At 38.4% G+C, this 23,748-nt stretch overlaps 1 protein-coding gene across 1 annotated transcript in view; it reads left to right on the forward strand.

Moving 5' to 3' along the window:
- PATJ (PATJ crumbs cell polarity complex component) overlaps positions 1–23,748 on the forward strand; it is a 212,377-nt gene that overhangs the window by 94,286 nt on the left and 94,343 nt on the right. The window contains 1 exon segment of the mRNA XM_042463137.1: positions 4,374–4,482. Coding sequence (XP_042319071.1) covers positions 4,374–4,482 — 109 coding nt within the window.

Consider the following 23,748-nt stretch of genomic DNA (forward strand, 5'->3'; position numbering starts at 1 on the left):
TGAAACAGACAGCAATATCCCTTGATAAGCCTTTTTCTTGTGCCGTTTTTGAATAAATCTGGAATAATTTATCAATTTGGACATTTAACAGATCTATAGGTATATCGAGAAAATTAGCTAATGCTGGTATAATTATTTCCTCCAGGTTTTCTTCTTCTGTTTCTGGGAGGCCCCTTATTTTTATTGCCTTATCTCTTAGTTTCTTCTCTTGAGCCCAAAGGGCTCTTTCTTCTCTACCCTGGCGTTTTGTTATTTCCTCAATTTTGTTCTCCAACTCCTCAGCCTTTTTTGTCGTAGTGTGGACTTCTTCCTTGATTTCCCGAAATTCTTTATTCAAAGAGTCAATTTTTTTTTGCAAGCCCATGTATCTCTGACTGCATGTCCAATCTAATTTCTTCTCTTAAGTTCTTCTGTTCCTCCCTTATCTCCGCTTTAAAGTTTTTTTTGAATTCCCGTAATTCTTGTAAAATTAAAACATTCAAATCCTGTTGCTTACTAGACCAGTCTGAGGACTCTCTCCTATTGTTTGAGTGCATCCAGCTCATATTGTCCTTTTTACTTTTCGTTTGTCTGGTTTCCATCGATAACTCTCAAAAGTATCAAACAATAGAGTGTCCAACAATCAAAATTTGCTCAGTTCATCAAGATAAGGTCCAAACCTCTAATTATAATTCCTTGTCAAGTTTAATTCGCTTCTATACTTTCCTCTGCTAGAGAACCAGTATTTCAAAGAAGAAGGTTCTTAGGCAATACAGCTTTTCCTCCACTTCCCAGGTGTAAATCCTCTTCTAAAGCCTATTTTCTACCAGCTTCTTTTTAACACCAATCAGCTGGAGGTATATACTGTCTTTTAGTATATAGATTCAAGAGCTCAAAGTATATAGTATATAGATTCAAGTATTTAGTATATAGATTCAAGAGCTCAAAGTCCCAATTTACAATTATCTTTTGTAGAGTTCCGTAGCTTCCCATCCAAAAACAAGGGAAAACAGTGAAAGGATGAAATCACTACTATTTAATCCCAACAGGGTATCAGGCTGAATTGAATTTCAATCTTCTACGCTTCCAGGGATAACCAGTTCTCTACATTTCTCTTAAGTACTTACTAGTTCATCTTCATTCCAAGTCTCTTCTATGCTTGCAAAACCCTGTTTGGGCCAAAAACACGGTTTTCCCAAATTTAAAAAGTTGCTGTCAAGACTGTAATCCAAAAAGGATGGCTCACGTCGCGCCGGCTGTCTTCCGACTGTCGCAGAGACCCTCTCTTCCCCCTGCAGCAGCTCCCCGATACAGACAGAAGGAGAAAGTCTCTCGAGTCCCCTGCAGACCCTCGCTCCGAGTTTCCCCCAACTTGGAGACTCTTCTGGCTCCCAGCTGATGTATGCTGAGGCCTCAAACGAATCCGCGACGGACCTTTGGAGACAGAGCAAAGCTCCTCGCCTCCGTTTGTCTTGACGTCACAACAGGAAGTCCTGACGTCACCCTTAGGATGTTTTCTTAGACTAGTCACACTGATGTCTGAAAAGTTAAGTTTATGGACTAAAGCCCTGTTGGCTGAGACATTCTGTAGGTTTAAACCCAAACAAGTAAATTATACCAGGCTCTTGATACAAACTCAAGTTATTTATCAAACTTAGGAGAAGTCATTGTGCAGTTTTCCAGATATTGTTGGATTGCAGCTCCCAGAATTCCTGACCATTGAGTCGTAGTCTCACTGGACTAGTATTTTTTACATTCACCACCAGCAGTTCTCAGAAAGAGGTATTTCACATCACCTGCCTCATTGATCTGATCTTTTAACTGGACTTGTTGAGGACTCAAACCGGAACCATTCTTCTGGAGAGCATGTGCTCTTTCACTGAGCTCCTTTCATTTAGACTTGATCTAATAGCCTAAGAATACCTTTAAAACATGTTGCAGTCCATATTTCTTCCAGCTGTAGGGACATTCTTTTTAAGCAAGCATTTCAATTTGAGCTAAATTTTGTAAATAAATGGCCACAGGAATAGCAAAAGCTGATGCAGAAGAACATAGTCACTGAGTAAATGTTCTGCCTTAAATCCTTTTTCAAAGAATTATCCAAAAGCACTGAAAATTTCAGGAGGAGAATCTAATCATATAATCCATGCACTTTTGAGTTGGTTAAGTGCATCTTTATTGCTTTGGTGTTTGACCCGAATTGAGCTGTACCCAGTCTCTCCAGTTGGAGAAGGGAATAATTCAAGTAAAGAGTTAATTTTTGTTCATACTCTCCGAACCTTTGTAAGACTTCACTCAAACAAAACAAAACTTTATTTGCCCTCCTTTTAAAGAGAAGATCAGAAAGATCATCTGCGTATGAAAACTGTGTTGGAGTGAGGGTCAGAAACATAATGGGTTCTGGACTCTTGGAATAGGCAGAATAATGCATTACAACTTCAGACCTAAAACAAGAATAATTTTATTGTATATCCCTTCTTCTTCAACCATAATGGCCTTACAGATCATAGTAGGAAAACTGGAGGGGTGGTATGTTCCCATCAGCAGAAGAGCTCTGTCAACAGAACTAAAAGTGGGGCAATTCTTCTTTCTTGCTGCAGCTTTAATCTGCCTTCAAAATTTAGAGAAAACAGAAACCCCTCTAGAGCAGGCTTTTGCAGAGAGCACAGGGCTAAGTAAGAGAAAGAAAGACAATCTTTTCACATATATTAATGCAAGATTGGATTTAGGCCATATATCAGAGTACCCAGGCTCAGATTCTGTTGGGATACTTCAGTAGCATAAAAATGTTGCACAACCAGTTCTAGTTTCTCAGAATCTGCAAAAGTGGGATCCCTTGTTGGTAAAAATATATTGACATATGTTTATGCTATGCCAGAAGGATACAGGATATTAGCATCTGTTTCACCTTCTTAGGTCCAAAACACACTGCAGAAATAATCCAGTTTGAGACTGCTTTAACTGCTCTGGCTCAGTGCTAGGGAATCCTGGGAATTGTAGTATATTGTAGTACTAGACCTCTCTGATAGAGAAGGCTAAATATCTCACAAAACTGCAGTTCCCAGAATTCCCTAGCACTGAGTTATGGCATTATTTCTGCTATATGTTTTAGACTTCAGTTTCTCTTCATTACTGTTGTGATGTAAAAAATTATCATTTAGATAGAGTGCTACCTTGGTGTAATGTTTTCGTTAGGAAGCTTTTTATTAAATAGATACTTCTACTTTGTTTGGATTTTTTTAAGAAATGCATTTGCTAACAACTGTTTGATCTGTTTTATACACACCTGTGAATATCTTAATTCTGAAAAACAGGGTCAGATAAGGTGCTGCTATCTTTTCACAGCCTTCTTCAACTTTTACATTTAGCTCCCACTTCATGAAACTGATTAGGATAATTTGTATCTAAAATGAATGTAGATTGATCAAATAAGATTAGGACAGCATATATCAAGTTACTGGTGTTAATGTAGGGCACTGAAGAAATATATTTCTAAAAATGGCATTTGGCCCCTGGGTAATAATTCTGTCTTGTATAGAAAGGATTTTCCGGTCATTTGTGTTGATCTCATGACCATTTGTTTGCTAAAGTGCATTTTGCTATTAGCACTGTGGTTGCATGAGATGCAGTTGAGCATAATTTAGTAAAACTGTGCAGCTCGAGAATGAATTCAGTTGCTGGAAGCCTGAGAAACAGATGTGTGGATGTATCTCCTGCAGAACCCCTGAATGGTTTTTCTTTCACCAAAGATGAACCCCTATGTGTATCATTATCGAAAGTGTCTTTGCATCTGTGCGGTAATGGGCATTTGTTGAATGTTTTATAATGTGTATGCTATGTTAACCAGAGCTACAATCTAAATAAAATACTATAGTCTATAATGTCGATTAAGCTCGTATACAATGAGTGTTATTTTGTATAATGCATCAAAAAGATATATTTATTTTTAATATATCTTGGCAGAAATTGTATCTTTCAGTATACAGTTGGCTCTCCATTTTCATGGGGGATCCATTCCAGACCCCCCACCTGCGCAAATGGAGGCTCGCGTATATTCAAGCCTCATAGGCTTGAATGGGGTGCACCCCCATGCATGTGCACCATTAGAAACAGTGGAGGTCGCCCCTCTGTGGGTAATCGAGGGCGCGGATCCAAGGTTTGTAAGTTAGGAAGGGTGATTGTATGTTGTCATGTAAACCCCATGCAATCATTATTGTTTTGACGTGTGTATTTACAAATAAGTACTTTTCTCCAGTAAACTAATATGAAATCAATATTCTGTGTATTGTGCTCTTCTGAACAGGTTCAAAAATGTATTGTGTATTTATATGTTTTAAAGAAACTTTTTAAAATTCTTTAAAAACTATATAAAACTTTTGGATATTTCTTTTTAGAAGAAAGGTGGGGCTCCACCACCTATGAAGTTGCCACCACCCTACAAAGGGCCAACAAGATCAAGTTCTGAGGAAACTGAAGAAGAGGAAGATGACAGTTACACAGAGGGTGAGTTATGCTGTATGAAGAGAAACAAGAGAGCCCCCCAAAGAGAGGAAAAGAATGTCAGAGAGTGGTTGTTTGAAGGAGTCTTCAAAATAGGTCAAAACCAAATAAGATATGTTAAAGAGAGAGACAGAGATGATGTAGAGAGAGTGAAAATGGAGAGCAGGTGAGTGAGGAAAATAAATTTCAGATGAAAGTGGCAAATTCTGTACCATGGGAAGATGAGGATTTTTACCTCTTGAGAGAGTTGTTATGATCTCTTTATGAACTACCTTTCAAAATCTTGCTGACTGTTGTTGTTCCTGTAATGAAGAACTGGGGGAAGTACAGATTTTGGGCCACATGAGGTTTCCATGAAGCAATGAAGACATTGCTCCTCAATAAGAATTCTGCTTCCCAAATGAATTCTTTGTTCAGTCCCCAAATTTCAAGCACTGTAGACAGTGATACATTGAAAATCATACTTAGAACTACTTGCATTCCCTTGTTATTTTTCCTGATTCTTAAATGCACGACTGAAGTTTCAAGTTACAGCAATGCTTGAAAATTGATTACTGATGGAAACTTTCATTTGAGGAGACAGAAATCTTATTGGGGGGGTAATGCCCCCACCCCTTAGTGACCAGAATCCGTTTTGCAACCCCAAGAGCCTCCCAAGACCTACCCTCAATTTTTTTAAATTGATGAATTTATTCTTCCCAATTACCAGGAATGCTCAAAACTACAGCAAAGAACATTGGTTTTTCTCCTCAAACCCCACCAAACTCTGGGGGAAATAGCCAAAAAGTGACAAAAATAAAAACAGAAGGGATATCACATCACTTGGTTTTGCAATGGTTTGCCACAGTTGTGCCAGTATTGTTTGGGGGGAAGGGGGGTTGGAAAATAGCCCCCCACCCTCAGTGTAATTGCTCATCCCTGTAAATGTTGTTGTTGTCATTGTTGTTGTTTCTTACCTGCCTCTTCCCATGGATCTAGGTGGGGGACAACAGCAATGAAGAGATAAACAACATAAGTTAAAAAAATCAGTTAAAATACACATCAATTTAAAATGACAATATTTAAAAGATCCACATTTAAAATTCATCATTTAAAATTGACAATTTAAAAATCAACCAGATAAGTCTGCCGGAAGAGACTAGTCCTCAATGCTGTATTCAGCTATCAAATCTCTTCTGGCACATCAGTCTAGGAGTGGCTGAAGAAAAAGTCCTCTGCCTGACAGTTGCCAACTTAGTCCTCACTGACTAGAGTAAATGTCTGCCAGAGGACCTGAGCATATGAGGAAGATTAATAACATAATATCCCCATGTGTCCATTTTGCCTTGCTGGTGTAACAAGTAAAAGTATATGCAGAACAGAAACGGGGCATGTATAAGAAATGGAAAAAGGGGGGGAATCACCAAAGAGGAATTCAAACAAATAGTGAGCATGTGTAGGGGTAAAGTCCGAAAAGCTAAAGTACAGAATGAGCTCAGACTTGCTAGATAGGTTAAAATAATAAAAAGGACTTTTTAAGGTATGTCCATAGCAAAAAGGAAGAAGAAGGAAATGGTAGGGCCACTGTGTGGAGAAGATGGCAAAATGCTAACAGGGGACAGAGAAAGGCAGAACTACTCAACACCTTCTTTGCCTCAGTCTTCTCAGAAAAGGAAAAGGGTGCACAACCTGAGAAAAGTGGAGCAGATGACTCAATAGAAGAAATGCAGCACAGAATAAGTAAAGAGGTAGTACAGGAATACCTGGTTAATCTAAATAAATTTAAGTCTCCAGGACCAGATGAACTACATCCAAGGGTATTAAAAGAACTGGCAAATGTAATCTCAGAGCCATTGGCAATAATCTTTGAAAACTCCTTGAGAACAGGAGAAGTCCCATCAGACTGGAGGAGGGCAAATGTTGCCCCCATCTTCAAAAAGGAGAAAAAAGAAGATCCCAACAATTATCATCCAGTTAGTCTGATATCAATACCAGGAAAGATGCTAGAACAGATAATTAAACAAAGAGTCAGTGAACATTTAGAAGGGAATGCCATAATCACTAAAAGTCAGCATTGGTTTCAGAGAAACAGGTCATGCCAGACTAATCTGATCTTGTGTGCGTGTGCGTGTGCGTGTGCGTGTGTGTAATTACCAGCTTGATAGATGAAGGGAATGCTGTGGATATAGTATATCCTGATTTTAGTAAGGCCTTTGACAAGATCCCCCATGACAGTCTTGCAAACAAGCATGTAAAATGTGGGCTAGACAAGGCAACTGTTACATGGATTTGTAATTGGTTGACCATCCAAACCCAAAGGGTGTTCAGCAGTGGCTCCTATTCATTTTGGAGAGAAGTGTCCAGTGAGGTGCCACAGGGTTCTGTCCTGGGCCCAGTGCTATTCAACATCTTTATCAATGACTTAGATGAAAGAATAGGGGGCATGTTTATCAAATTTGCAGATGACACCAAATTAGGAGGCATAGCTAATACCCCGGAGGACAGGATCAAAATTCAAAATGACCTGAATAGGTTAGAAAGCTGGGCCAAAGCTATAACAAAATGAATTTCAACATGGAGAAATGTAAGGCACTGCACTTAGGGCAAAAAAATTGAAATGCATAGATATAAAATGGAGGACACTGGCTTAATGAGATTATAATAATAAATAATAATAAAACTTTAATTTATATCCTGGTTTTTGTTTCCACAATCAAAGCGGCGTACAACCTTAAAAAATACAATATATACAATCCCCCCCCCCTTAAAAAGGATTAAACAATTCCATCCATTAAAATTACAGATAAAAATCTAAAAACAATACTACAATAATAAGATAACGGTGGGCAGAGTCTTAATTTGTATATGTCTGTGGGGGGAGTATTACATGGCCGGGATCTATTCCAGGAAGGCCTGCTGGAAGAGATCCGTCTTGATAGCTTTCTTGAAGTTCTCAAGGTTGGCAATTTGACGGATCTTGTCCAGCAGGCCATTCCATAAAGTGGGAGCAATTGCGGAAAAAGTCCTCTGGGAGGTCACCATCAATCTGGTCTTTGTGGACTGCAACAAATTCCTCTCAGAGGATCTGAGGGTATGGGGTGGATTGTATGGAAGGAGGCGATCCCTTAAGTAGGTTGGGCTACATGTGAAAGGGATCTGGAACATGTCCAAAGGAGGGTGACCAAAATGGTGAAAGGTCTGGAAACCCTGCCCTCTAACAAACTTAGGGAGCTGGGTATGTTAAGCCTGGAGAAGAGAAGGTTAAGAGGTGATATGATAGCCCAGATGTCATACTGAGGCTGGAGCAAGCTTGTTTTCTGTTGCTCCAGAGAATAAGACCCGGAACAATAGATGCAAGCTACAGGAAAAGAGATTCCACCTTAACATTAGGAGGAACTTCCTGACAGTAAGAGCTGTTCAACAGTGGAACACCCTCGGAGTGTGGCGGAGTCTTCTTCATTGGAGGCCTTTAAACAGAGGTTGGATGGCCAGCTGTCAGGGGTGCTTTGATTGTGAATTCCTGCATGGCGTGGAGTTGGACTGGATGGCTGTTGAAGTCTCTTCCAACTCTGTGATTCTATGATTCTATGAACAACAGTAGCAATATGTCAGACCAAGTTTTCTCTCCATTTATGGAAGAGGTGAGGTGCACTGAAGGCAGATATGAGGAGTGGTTTGTTAGTTTGTTCTGATTTGTACCCTTCCTTTCTCCTTAAACTGGGAATCAAAGCAGCTTGCAACAGGGTTTTAAAAGGCTAATACAAAGAAAAAGCTCTAATGTTAGAATATTCAAAGCATAATGAAATTATAGTATTAAAAGATTTTATTTATTTAGGAGTCCTGGTGGCGCAGTGGTTAAATGCCTGTACTGCAGCCATTCACTCAAAACCACAGGTTGCAAGTTCAATACCAGCAAAAGGGCTCAAGCTCGACTCAGGCTTGCATCCTTCCAAGGTGGCTAAAATGAGTACCCAGATTGTTGGGGGTAATTAGCTTACAGTTCTAAACAGCTTAGACACTGCTAGTTCAGTATGCAGCGATATATAAATGAAGCTGTTTGTTTGTTTGTTTGTTATTAACATCAAAGCACAGTTTAAAAAAATTAAAAGCAGATCAATTAAAATATGTAGCATCCACCCATGAAAAGTCCCTTTGCAAGCAGCCAGTCATTTACAAAAAGACCACCTGAATGCAAAGGTATCTCCCTGCCAGTGAAATGACAACAGTGGAGGGAATCAAGCTTGCCTCCCTTTGTGGGGAGTTCCATACTGGGAGCAGCCATCTAGAAGGCCTTCTGTCATAAAGAATGTTGCAGCTAAATGCTGTTGTTGTTCAGATCAGTAAGCAAACCTATCCCTGATGCTTTTCACTAGTACAGTAAGTACTATGCTTATTTAAGTTACAGCAGTGCTAGAAATTTGGAAAATGAAGCTAATTTTGGTGTTTTGTGTTGCTCAGGCTAGTTTGTTTCAGTTCTCTACTTTTGTCTGTGATGCCCTAGTTGAATTGCTGTCCCATGTTCTGAACCCACTATGGGCTCAAGGCCTGCCACAGTCATGAAGAGGGGAAGATCAGTTTTGAACTTTTTCGCAACCACTTAGGGTTGCTTGATTAGAAAGCTGCCTTAGATATGCCTTATATTGTGGAAGAAATCTATAATACCAACACAAAATAAAAGTGAAATGTGATTATTTTCTTCTAAATCAATCTGACACATATGCTAATGGATAGTTGACTTGAACTGACTGCTCTATTGGAAAACTAGATGTCAAAGGATTTTTTTTTTAACATAAGGTATGGAACAAAGTAGGACAGAGAGGGGAAGAAAAGAATAGTTTTATGTTCAGAAAACAAAATAATATCAGGAACGTTTACTGTTATCTCGAAGTAAAGTCAAAACATTTCCTCTCCAATAGATGTCACTGCAGTCATCAACAAATATTCCTGAATCTGATGTGGGCAAGACAAATAACTTTAGAAATCTACCTGGAAACTGAAGGCTTCAAACACATGATTTCTATCGAATTCTGAGTTTGCATGATGCACTAAATATTGTTTCAGTCCCTACAAGATGACACATAAAAGCAACATTTTAAGTGAAGAGCTTGGCTTTAAATTTTGATGTTGTCATTAATCTTTATTTAATGGGTTTATATGGCTTCATTCTGTTTGGTCTTCTTTCTTTGAATAAGCTTTTTCATTCTATGCTAAATCCCTGTCCGACTTCATATGCTTGATCTTTGCATGTCATGTACTGTGTCCCAGGTGTGTATTCTGTTTTTTGTCGCTTGTTAATGTATATAAAGTACTTGTGCATAATCATTTTATAGCTGTTGCTCCCATGCTGGAATACTGAAAATTCCTGGCAAAGCTTATAAAGTTGCATTTAATCAGAATGGATGTAATGATATTCTGAAGCCACTGATGACTGAAACCCAGAGCATCATCCTACCACTGGCTGTAGATGTCTTTAGCACACCACTACATACATTCATTCTTCTAAGTAACTTTCCAAGCTCTGCTGTCCTATGAACTATTTGGGGAATTGTAACGGCTAACAACACTGTGGCTGTTTCTCGGTTAATAAACTGAGCAGATGGCAAGTATATGGATATGCACATGCCCATGTATATCCAAAAGGAAAGACAGAGGATGATGCTACTTAGATGCGGGGGGAAAGTCAGCACTTAGACAAATAACAATAGAAAAACACAAGGGTTAATTTCCTGCTATATATAGTGGTGATTTCATTTAATTATTTAATTTGAAATAATATTACAGCTCTTCAATATTATGATATGACTGCATTTTACTGAAAAGGTGTTAAGTGCATTAGAATCTGCATGTCGAAGATAAAGATTTAGGCTGGCTGAGAGGATAGTTTTTCCCCCTGGAATACCAAAACAACCCTCTGCTGCATTTCTGATAATGTGCAATCTGGAAGATAATACTTAACCAACTCTGCAAGGCTGACAGGCATTCTCTGATGGCTGGAACCAGAAGCATCTATCTATAAATCTATGTGACTGGATGTTTATGAACCATTTCTATGCAGTTAAGAGCAAGCCATTAAGAATCCTATTAGCTGCCGCTAGCTGAGAAGGAAAGGGGACAGTATTGTATTAAACTGAATTGTATTTTGGGACAGGGGATGTCATTCGAATATTAGAGATCTCCAGCAATGCAACAATATCGCAGCAGCAGCAGCAGCAGCAGTGGGTCAGATGTGGGAAGCGGGGAATTGCTTTTCTCTGCATACTTGTGCTGGCAGTTTGGCCGACAGCTGTAACTGTTTGCTTGTGAGCAAAGCTTGAAATTAAGCGTAATTGATCACATCTCATCATAGAAAGAGAGCCGACAGCTTGCCCTTAAAGCAAGGGAAACCTCTCAGTCAGGCCCAAGGTCGTCAGAAGAAAGACAAGCTCTGAGTCTCTTTCTGTGTGTGTGCGCGCGTACGAGGTGTGATGAGGACTGGAGCTGCTCACAGCATTTGAATGTTTGTCAGGAATGCAGATACCTTGAAGTGCATACTGATACAGCAATGGTACAAGGGGGTTTCCCAGGTACGTACTGAACTAGCTACATGTACTGTACTTATTTTCACAGATCAGTTGTAGCATTTTGTAATGACTATAAATGAAAAGCTAAATGGAATGGCATTATTATTATTTTCCTATTGGAGTTAACAGTATTTGTAAGTAGGAAGGGTTGATGCTTAGATGCATTGTGGTGCTTTTAAAAATGTATCGGCTGACTTTAAGTTTCAAACCACTGGGATTTTACTCCATTTGTGACACTAACATCCTGTACAACATCAGATATCTGTTCTGTCTGCTTAAAATGATCAAACTTAGCCTTTATATATCTTTAACACATGGAATCAGAGGGGTGATTCTTTAATGTTTTGCCTTGGAATGTTTAGAATAGAGTAACAAGCTTCTTTTGAAATCAGCATTTTCATTGTACATGGGTATCAGAATGTGAGTAAATGGTAAGCCATTTCCCACAAAGTGTGACTGTGATATTTTAGTATTGTTCCCTTGCTATAAGGTGTGATAGGCTGTATGTGTAGACAGAATACAAAATGTGTGTGTGTGTGTGTGTGTGTGTGAGAGAGAGAGAGAGAGAGAGAGAGAGAGAGAGAGAGAATGTGTATACATGTGCATATGCTTGTATACATGTGTGTAACATCTCTCACTGGTTAACCCCCATCCCACAAGTCTCAGGTCATGTCAATAATAGTTTGGTATATTCAGCATCTCTCTCTTTTTACTTCAGCTTTTTGCCAAATTTTGCAAATGTAGAGAATTCATTATTCTCTCCACAGAGAGGTGGCCTTTGATAGCTGCAAAGAAAGAATTCTTTTATGGAAGGAGGCACCTTATTACTGAGGAAGCCTTAGCAGTGCTGCAGTGACTTGCAATTAGAGATATGACATAACAGGTTGTGAGAGGGTGCGTGGGCATTTGCCAGAGTGAGCATATATTATAATATCCCACTCATGCCTGCCAAAGGATGTTTTGATGCATAAACTCTATACATTATATGGCTCCAAACTGTGTGTTTTAGCAGCATTTGTTAAACATAATACTGTGCTACTGCAACGGGATAAAAGAATATCAGGTCTAGTCAACCAGGAGAACTGTAAAATTCTAATGGGATTACAAAGCGTGTTACTTACTTGCTTAGTTTGGTATTTCTAAAGCACATCTTCATAATATACTTTTTTTTAAAACTGCTACTTCTGAGAATGTGAAATGTGAAGAATTTGCTCTAGGAGGAAAACTTAACTGCCCTGTCAACACATGTTCTGCAAAGTGCTCTTATTGATTACAAAATACCATTCAAAATCACAGAAGATAGTAACTTGTCTCTCCATCCATGGTGATTTATTCAGAAGCATTTTCTTTTAATCATTTCAAATCTTCTTTTTTCCCCCATTAGTGTTACTATTGCATCAACTTCTTCAAAAGCTGTATCGTTTTAATGCTATGATTCCCTTAGCATTAGAGGTGGAATGTAAATTTCTCCTAATTTATTTTGAAGAACACAGGATGCCTTTGTAAACTGCACCCAAGTGATGCATAGAGCAATGTCTTTGAAATGTTTCCTCCTGTTCACATATTAGAAAAGATTCTGTGTGTGTGTGTGTGTGTGTTGTAATGATGAGGCAGTAGTCTACCGCACATTGAAATTGTTCTCTATACTTTGAGCAGAGGACACTGTTCATCAAACATATTGGTGTAGATCCAAAGATACGTTGTGCAGGTATCAAAGCACTTTTGTGTATAGAGGCAGCCCTACTATATTCCTTCAATCTCCCCATTCCATTCAGCTTTTCATGTCTCACCAAATGATTACACCTTTCTACAGGGTATGTTGATCCTAATATGTGCCTTTGCAAGTAGGTACAGGGTTGGATGAGAACTAGCATGGTGCAATGGCTTGAGTTTCTGACAAGGACCCCAGGAGATTAGGGTTCAAATCCCTGTTCAGCCATGGAAACCCACTGGGTGACCTTGGGCAAGTCTCAGCCTGAGAGGAAAGCAGTACCAACCTATTCTGAACAAATTTGCCAAGAAAATCCTACAATAGAGTCACTGTAAGTTGGAGTCCACAACAGAGTACTATAGGCAGGGAGTTGCTAGGAAAAACATGTTTGCATCAATAAATTGCTTTTTCTTTCTTTCTTTCTTTCTTTCTTTCTTTCTTGTGTGCCTTCAAGCTGTTTCTCACTTATGGCAACCCTAAGGCAAACCTATCACAAGATTTTCTGAAGTTGACAGTGTATGACTCACCCAAGGTCACTCAGTGGGTTTCCATGATTGAGCAGGGAATTGAACCCTGATCTCCAGAGATGTAGTCCAGCATTCAAACTACATCAGATTCTTAGGATTAATACAACACTTGTTGCATTCATTCTGAAAGATAAGTTTATCATGTCCTCATTGCATCTACCCCTCTACAAGTAGTAGCTCATTGCAAAGGTTATCCATTTCCAAGCTCTGAGAGACATATATGGAGACAAATAAAAGTTTCCAGTTCATTCTCTTTGTAAACAAAGGAAAGGGAGAGGTGATGCCATCAAATCATCCATGCACATTCCTATATGCATGCCACTTTTCATGTAATAACAAACCATGGCTTTTCCTTTGCATCTGATTGCTGCCCACAATGCATTTTAGGTCTCTGAGCAATGCTGCTTATTCTCACACCACTGCAGTAGGAGAGCACCAATCTTGTGTGACAAATGTCTGTTTTTCTAGCTGGATTCTGTCACATGCCACAGTGAAAAGCATCCACAGAAAAGTAAAATCCTCTTTTGCCTGAGTACTCACCATAAGTCCTGCAGATTTCACCTCTAAATTATGTAACCAACCAGTGTGACTCCTGTAAGCATCAAAACTGGCCCTTCATGAAGGCTATAAGGATCAGAAGTATTCGATTTTCCTGCCATCCCATAACATATGAGAAATACAGACACTTCATAGTTTGATTTTTTTATTGCTTTCAGCCTATGGAATTTGTAAAAAGGGAGTGAATGCAGCTGAGGTGGTTATTATTTAAAAAAAACAACAAGGAAATAATACATTTTAGAGGTACCTTTCAAAAGAACTAATATACTTGAAAGAACTGTAATGTCAGTTAAGGTACATATTATATGAGATTTTATAAACATTGTTATTACTTTTTCGTGTGGAAGTGGTATGCTTCCTAATGATTGTGCATTCTTTAAACAGTTTAGGATAGCTTAAAAGATTTTGTCGAGTTTGGTGGGTTCATAATGGCAGCAAGTCATTATATTGTTGCTCTTGTAAAGAACGTAGGAACTCTTCAAAACTTCAGGGACACTTAAATCTCCACCACTGAGGTTGGTGACCCTGATTCTATGTGAATGGGCAGGCTATAAATAAATAAATAAATAAATAAATAAATAATTTGTATATATGCATAAGGGAAATTGTTGCCATTGCTAAGCAGTGCCCCTTTTAACTGTGCTGCATGTTGCCTGTCTACATTTACCATTGCCTGTGTAGAAAATCCATAAAAGTAACCCTAATCTTTGGAAAGGCATACAGATATTTCAGGAAGTAGAGGTATATTGTATTGGAACAAGCATACAGGGATCCTAAGAGGACAAATTAGCTGGTGACTTGATAACTCTGTTAAGATATAAAACAAGAATGCAGACTTGCCACTGCTAAGTAATAACATAGCACTGCTTCAACCACTCATTTTAGTCAGAATAATTTTACTATTCTTTCCTGTCCTTGGATGTCTTATTAGGAAAATATGAGTGATATTAAGAGCTGCAGGTGAGTCTGCTCCCAGTTTTGCATAAGTAACTGATTAAAGGGTGTACAGAGCAGTTTCTCATTCTATTATGGCACCACAATTGCAGAAGTCATTCTGAAATATTTTCATTTGAAAGATAGCATAAATATTTAAAAGAAATCCACTGTATGGTGGCTGCTACAGATGAAAGTCTGTGTGTTTTCTTTGGGGAAAGATGCATAGCTGTGCGTCCTTCATGGAAGGTTAACAGACAGTAAATAGTTTTTTTTTAATTCAGTAGAAAATGCAGCTGTTAGGAAGTATTACTGTATTGGATTATTCTTTAACATTTAAAATAGGTTGTTCTGTATCTATACTTCAAAACTGCCATCACTTTTGCATATCCCCATGTCTTTTGGCACCCCAAATTTCCTGTTCATTTAGTTTTTAATTCTTTAATTTGAGATTTTAGATAATACACCTTCCCATCGTACAGTTCATAAAATTAATACAACCAAGCATCACAACTTTAAGCATTGGATAAATTAGGATAAGTAGGTTTACAACAGATACAAACAATGCTCTTAGATCTGTTTTCAGTTGTGGGCTTGGATATTCAAAAGTATGGTTCCAAAACTCTACTTGATATGTCATTGGCCCATGTATTGATGTCAAATCCATAATATGGAAGGGAAATGATAACCAGATCTCTGCTAAGTTTCTTCCTTTATCTCTCTTTTGGCCAGTCAGAAACAGAAGGTTATATATTTATTTGACAAAGCAATAGTCTGAATCCTTCAATGAAAGGTCTTGGAGGATGTTTCTAAGATGTGTGGCTTCTAGCCAGGTAGTTCCCAATGATAGGGAGATAAGACTTTTTATGTAAACCCTTCTTATTGTCAGAGATGGAGTAGAGTGATAATATCTCTCTCAAGTGAATGGCTTGATTGGGCATAACACTCAACCACTCTATTATTTCTTTACAAAAAGCTTTCTCTTTGGGACATCATAAGTACCTATCATCCAGTGAGCTTATACTTTACCAACGTTTCCAGCACAATTTGAAACATCTCTGTTAATTCTATATAATTTAGTTGGGCATGTATGTCATCTATCAGCTATCTTCACTCATTTGTAGCTGCTGACAAAGCATGAAGAGAGGAGAGAGACAAATGTTCTTCTGAAATTACTACCTATCTACTACGCTACACTGGCTCTGCCTTATACTGCCCTGTATCTGAGGATCTCACAGCAGCATACAATAAAATCAGTGTAGGAATGTAAATAACAATAACAATAATTTTAAAACACTAAGATATATATAATTTATCATTGAAACCCAGACAATTTCAAACCAGATAAAACCAATTATAATAATGCATACCATAGCACATGCGCAAATAGGATAGATTAAATTGGCCTCTAAAGGCTTTAATGAAAACACATGATTTGACTTAGTGCTGGAATAATACCAGTGTTGGCACTAGGTGGATATTTAAAAGGAGGATTTTCCAAGTCTCAGGTACCACAACAGAGAATGCCATCTCTCATGACGTCTCCCATGCCCTCACACAATTTATTGCCTCTTTCGATGGGACAAAAAGGAGAATTCCAACAGACCTCCATTCTCGGACATGAATGTATAGGGAGAGTTGCTTTCTCATGCATTGAGGTCCCAGACCATTTAGGGCTTTAAATTGTTGTTTGTGTTGTTGTTGAAGATTTTTATACCAGCGCTTACCATAAAATAATAAAAATAAATAAAACTTTTATTTATATTCTGCTTATTTGTAAGAAACAATCAAAGCGGCTTCCAACAATTAAAATAGTACAGATATGCAGAGATAACAATAATGCAGTTATATACAATCCCCCCACCACCACTGGTAAAACGCCAGTAAAACATCAGAGAAGTGTGCATGTATGAGAGCCTGACACACTTCCCAAACAGCAGGGAATCATCCCCTCATCTCCAGCGCCCCTGAATCATTTAGGGAGCAGCAATTTTCTATGAAACCACATCAGTTAAAACACATGAGTTAAAATATACATCAATTTGAAAGGACATGCATACAATTTAAAAGACAAGATATACACATATTAAAACAGTCCACATTTAAAATTCATCCTCTAAAATTCACAATTTAAAAATTATCTGGGCATGCCTGCTGGAAGAGACTGGTTTTTAATGTTGTTTGAATCCAAGCAGTGTATTCATCTGTCAAATCTCTTCTGGCAGGTCAGTCTAGGGGCAGCTGAAGAAAAAGTCCTCTGGCTGACAAGTGCAGTGATTTTAATACTGGTTCAATGTGATCACTCCTGGATGTCCCAGTAATAAATCTGGTTGCCATGTTTTGAACTAGCTGAAGTTTCCAAACATGGTACAGAGGTAACCCAATGTACAACGCACTTCAGAAGTCCAGCCTTTAGGTTACCAGCACATGCACTACCATCTTTAGACCCTCCAGCTCTAGATATGGGCACAGCTGGCATATCAACTGAAGCTGATAGTAAGCACTCCTGGCTATCACATCTATCTAAGCCATCATTTGAAGCAACGGATCCAGAAGCGCCTTCAAGCTGTGAACACAATCTTTCAGGAGGAGTGTAACCCAAACCAGGACTTGTTGACATACCTCCAAACCCAGATTGGGATCTTTGACAGTAAGCACGTCTGTTTTGTCTGGATTCATCTTCATTTTTTTAACCTTATCTAGTCCATTACCTCCTTCGGGCATTCATTCAAAGGAAGCATACTGTCCAAGGCATGGAGAAATATATTTGGGTGTCATCAGCATACTGATAGCACCACGCCTCGTGACTCTGGATGATCTCTCCCAACAATTTCATGTAGATGTTGAATAGCATTGGAGATAGACTGGCACCTTGTGGTATATCACATAACAGCTCCTTTTTTTGAGAAGCAGCTATCTCCAAGCACCACCATCTAGGACCTGCCCAAGAGATAGGAGTGGAACCATTGAAGCACAGTGCCTCCAATTCCCAAATCCCCCAGGCGTTCCATAAGGATACCATGGTTGATGGTATCGAATGCCACCGAGAAGTCCAAAAGCACCAGCAGGGACACAATTCCCTTGTCAATGCTTAGGCAAAGATCCTCCACTAATGCAACTATAGCAGTCTAAACTCTGTATCCTGCTGTAAAGCCGATTTGAAATGAGTCTAGATAATTGGTATCATCCAAGACTAACTGGATATTACTAGAATTCAGACTGCATGTGTATTGGTACCCAGTGCAATTTAATCTGTTGTGTTCCATTACGCTATCCCAGTCAATAAGGGATCACTTAGTAAACATTACGACATCATGGAACTAGATAGTTGGGTCTGCTGTGATGTCATTGAATGCATATTTCCCATACTATAAAGTTGCAGCCAGCTGTAGTCACACCAATAAGGTTTCTGAGCTTTAAGATCCAGTGTGCAGTCAGCTAGATGTTTGCCATCCAGAAGTGACTGAATTGTCTCACTGCTTGATTATGCAGTAGGGATGTGTTCCCTTTTAGCTGTCTGTGAATACTTATATCTCCTTTTGAATGCTACTCCCAAACTGACAAAAATAGGGGGATGCTCCTTGAAGCATATGAAAACATCTGACTCTTCTCCCACAAGTACTTTCAGTTTTCTAATCATTTTTAGTCTGCCCAATTTTATACTTGGTTAATTGTGATTCTCTATTGGGCAAGCCAATAAGTGCTAAATACAGGTTCTCATCTGCAGTTGAACTGAACCGGAAGCTTCATTATTAGGGCTACTTTTTATGCCTACTCTGAACTAAACTCCCTGATTTCAATATTTATAGGATTGCAGCTTTATGTTGTGGCAAGTAACTGCAAAAAGCTAGAATCCAAAAGTCAATGGAATCATAATAGAATAATTTTCTTTAATTTCCTAGAGCAGTTTGCATGTGTTTCTCTTTCTAAGACCAGTCTATCCTGCAATCAAAAACTAACTAATGGGCCCATTTTATTCGGTATTGCTGGCTTTTCTTATAGCCTCTATTCCTTTCATGTATTCTTGGTGCTATGTCTTGCTTGCCAAGACACACAGGGATTTCCAAAGAAAATTTGAGGTGTGTACTTCTTGTCAAATTTGCTGATCCTAACTGAAGTTAAATATCATTATAGTGTATCTGAAGCTAAAGTTTCTCCTCCTTAATGAACACATTAATAAGAAAAGACTGTTAAGATATGTCCCATATATTGAAAAGAAACATAACCTTTTTTGGGGAAAGAACTATTTTTGAGACAAGAAATTTATATTTCCTATTTATCCTGAAGAAGAAAGCTTTGTAAGTGAGCACATCTGACCTATAGTGTTTACAAAGCTTTGGGGTTTAGGAGATTATCACATGGTAGCCAAGCATCCTCCTCCCGTCATTAAATTGTTTCGTTCACATGATTGGGGCAACGATTATCACACCCCTGTGTGCTTATCCCATTCTTATCTCGTCAGTAAACAGTAATGGGTGTGTCATTGAGTATTAACGGAAACCACATTATTACCCAGTGACGAGTCCATTACTGTTTACCAATGGGATAAGAGTGAGGTAAGCACACGGGTGCAATATTCTTTCCCCCAATAGCAACGGCAGAAGGATTCTTCCCTCCCTCCTCCGTGTGATAATCTTGTTAGTGTATTCTTAGATAGATTCTGTTGCAACTGTTGTGATTTACAGAGGTGATGTGGAGGGGCAACTGTGGGTGAGCGGTTGTTTTGTGTGTCTGTTTTAAGAGGCAGTTCCCAAAACTACTCTAACATTCTGGTTTAAAACAGATTATGTTAATTTATCCTAATTCTTTTTTAATTTAGCTCTTTGTAATTCTGAAAGGAAGGTGGATGGATGCTAGTAATAGTGTAAAATTTCTTTCAAATATATATCAAAATATATTTCAATGATGTATCAAAATTTGTTAGCATTTTTTCAATATTTATACAAGAACAGCAGTGCTGTCTTTGAAAAGTCATTTTATTGGATTGCAACTTCCAAAGCTTACAGTAGAGAACTGTAAGAGTTGTAATGCAAAAGAGCAATTTTTCCAAGAACTGGTTCAGACCAAAGGCCATCAAGTCTAGTATCCATTTTTCTCATAAAGGGCAACTAGGTTTCTGTAGGAAGGACATAATGAGGACATTTCAGCAATATCCCTCTATTGCTTCTGAGACTCTGTTTGTTCTGCTTTCAACATCAAACAAGAATTCAGAAATCCAAAGTCAGGGTCCAAGGAAGCTAGAGGTCTCTGGTATCAAAACTGTCCAAGGTCAAGAGAGCTATAAATCAAAAACAGTGACCTGGGGAGTCAACAAACTTCTTTAATTATTTTATTGATATGCTGCCTTTCTCTCAAATTGAACCCAGGTCAGCCACCAAGAACAGAACTGAAGTTGCTTTCAGAAACTTGACTGGGGGAAGTAACCTTCTTGTTAAGGCAGCATGCTCAACCAATGCCCTGATCCCAGGCAGTATTTAGTTGAACAGATATGCTTTACTTGATGCCTTGTTGGCAGCCTTTTGTTCCATCTGCAGAGGATGGTCTGAGCCAGACACTAAAGCTTCTGCCTTTCTCAGGAACTGCAATGCCTCTCTTCCATCTCCTTTTCCTGCTCTGAAGCCAACATGACTTTTGTCTAATCTTCGCTGAGTTGGAGGCTATTAGCACAACTTGAGAACATTCCATAGTTTAACAATATACTTAGTGAAGAAGTACTTGCTTTCATCTGTTGGATGTCTCTGGGTTCTAGTATTAGGATATTTCCTTCCCTCTCTGTTTTTGCCCTAGTTTGCCAACTTTCGTAGGACTGAAAGCTGTAGCTTAACTGGGGCCAAAGGAATGGAATGAATAAAAGATCATATGAATAAAGAAACTCTCCTCAAAGCTTTGATCAATTTGGGCCAAAGCTTGGGAGGGTCCCTTTGCTCTATGAAGGAAAGACCGTATTGTTTTAGCACAAAGGAAGCACAGAGATTTCTGAAACCTAAGGTCATTACTCAAATTTCATGGGAACAAGATTTTTCTAAAGATCTTACAAGATGCTGGGTGGATGTTATATAAAGTTGGTTCCTGTCTTGGAAAAGGGGAGTTGGGTATAGAGCAGAAGACATGTCTCCTAGCCTGTGTTCATTGTTGGATATCATATACTCGGCTGCCCTTAAACAGGACCAAGGAGCCATTTTTATGTTGGTGTGACTGAAATTTGAAATATTTCCACCTTTAACATGGATGACAAATCATGTTTGAATGGCTTGATTTTTCATATGGTCTTGTTAGGATGATTATTTTTACTGAGTAAGCAAAACGTGGAAAGTGAATGGTTTCCAAAAGAGTAAAATTCCTAACTCAATTATTAGTGCCAACTAGAGTAGATTAACTGAACAGATTGAAGCTTCGTATATTATATTATTCTATTAATTCAGTATCTATATTCAGGGATAAATAATTAGATGCATGTCCACCATAATTCTTCCTTTTTGAGTACTGTATGTATATTTTGTTTTTCTGGGAACACTCTTTTCTGCTTGTTTCACCTTATTTTTTTATTATGATTATAATTTACTTTCTTTTCTTATTCATAAGAATCTGAGACCTGCCCAAGAGTAGGGATTTATTGACATGTTAGCTGTTTGCTTACAAGTATAATTTTTATTTTGAGAGAAGCCACATTTAATGATAAAGCGTGAAAGGATGAAAAAGGGTGGTTTGCACCTAGAAGTGAGGTCATGTGTTGCATTAAAATTTCCAAATTAATTTATTATGGAACTTTGCTGGTGCCCAAACTTAGCCAGTAACAAACTTTTCCATTAAGATATAAAATTTAAGAGAATTTAAACTTTAAGAGTTAGGAAAATGGAGAGACAAACAGCTCTTACCTTCAGCAGTCTAGTCATCCATAGTGACAATCAGATTTCTATATCTCTTCCATCACAGCTCCTTGAGCTTGAAGATCTATCTAATATGCATTTGGAAAGCAGAATGTTCAGAGTCCAAGATACATACAGCTTGAATTTGACCATTAAGACAGAGAGAGAGCTTAAATAGTGGCTATATGAAATACTATGTTTTTTTGTTTAGGCTGCATTTTGGAAGACAAATATTGAAATATACTGCTTAGCTCTTATCAGCTTTTCCCTCAGCATTGTTGAGGGATTTATCTCTCATTTTGTGTTTCAAATGTTGGCAGGTGTTTGCATGCTGCCCTCAGCAAAAGCCATCAGAATGAATTCCAAAATCCAAAATTAAACACAAGGCATGGCCTACCATTTAAATAGCTTCTGCAGCTCTATTACATTTAGAAGATGAACAATTTATTATGTAGTGCAGCATATTCTGGAGTTTATTTTTTTCTCTAGACAATCACATGCAGCAATTAGTTGTAATGGTTGGTAGCTTAAGATAATGCAAGCTTTTGAGTTGAATAAATCCCCTTTTTTATCTTTAAATCTCATCTCATTGCTTCTCACTGGGCCTTCAGGATTGCTTAAACTGTCAATTAAAACAAAATACAATCTCATATTGTATGGCTTTTATTCTCTCACTACATAAACTTACATTATGGTTTTCTTCACATGTCATTACCTTATGAAAATATTAGTTGGGCCAATAAAATATCTCATTATTTCTGCATTCTTTATGTGCAGAGTTATGATTAACTGGAGTAATCATATACATGGTTTTCTTTCTTTTATTTGGGGCATTTTTGTTTGTTTGCTTGCTTGTTTTGCCTTTGTAGAGCATTTGAACCCTCTTTCAGGCTTGCCCCTTCTATCTCTTGCTGTTGCTCACAGCTCAGTTGTGCCCTTGGTAGTGCTTTTAATATTAAGGCAGGATTTTATCAATGAAAAAATGTCTTCATTCTTTGCTTATGTTTAATCAGTTCTGTCAGAATGGTGATCAACAATCAGTCTACTGTTTCCTTCCTAATCTACCCAAAACATTTGTGCCTTATCAGCTCAGCAGCAGCAAGACGCAGCAAGGCAGACATGCAAGAAACACCTTTCTGTGTTCCCTGTCTTTCTCCAGTCTCTCACAACCTGAAAGCATAGCATGTATCAGGGCGAGCAATTGCAATGGTCCCAGGAGCCAATTTTCTTCCACTGGCCCACACAGACTGCCATAATAAACAAACAAACAAACAAACAAACAAAAAGTGACTGGAAGTTCCAGGTTAGGTATTGTTTGAAGCTAAACTGGATGGAGTTGGTGTGTGTGTGGTGTTGCACCCTTAGAAGGTGAAATGCTGGATTGAAGCTTCTAATATCAGTTTGACAGGTGAGTGGGGGCTACCCACAGCTTGCATCCATCCATGCCACCCTCTGAGCATAACATTCTCAGAGGAAAAATAAGCCTTTTGAAGTACAGAAATGCCACAGTCCCACATAGGTCAAGGCCTGTTTCCAGAATCTTTTTGAAGTTCTTACAATATAAGCAGTTTGGGGTTTTAAAAGACAGTTTCTCTAAAGCTATGTCAGAGAAGAGACTGAACATTTAAGAATTCTCTTCATGTAGCTAGCAAGTAACTGGATATGCAGAGGAAAGAAAGGATTAATAATTTTATAGTTCAGAATCAAACACAGGAAAGTCTAGGAGAATCTCTGGGGTCCCTTCCCCAGAACCCACACTCTGCTGCAAATCAGATTGGTAAGATGTGAAACCCTGTGAAAGGAATGACTGGTTTTAAAGTATCTCTTCCATTGTAGTAGTTGTCAAAGCAGTAGTTGTATTAGTCCTTTGCAGCATAAATAAAGAGGAAAAGAGGGGAGGGGGAGAAAAGAAGGAATGTAGAAGCACCTTTAAGACTAGCTGATTTTTATCTTAACATGTTTTTTTCTTGGATATAAACCCATTTCTTCAGATGCAGTATAGAGTAATGTCCAGGATCTTATTACATTGTACCCCACTCCTGCAAGAGTCTAAATATGTTTTCTCTCCTGAAGCCTGGATATCACTTGGTACTTCATCTGAAGAAGTGGATTTATATACATGAAAGCTCATGCTA

This window comes from Sceloporus undulatus, chromosome 4, assembly GCF_019175285.1.
Source record: "Sceloporus undulatus isolate JIND9_A2432 ecotype Alabama chromosome 4, SceUnd_v1.1, whole genome shotgun sequence".
NCBI lineage: Eukaryota > Metazoa > Chordata > Lepidosauria > Squamata > Phrynosomatidae > Sceloporus > Sceloporus undulatus.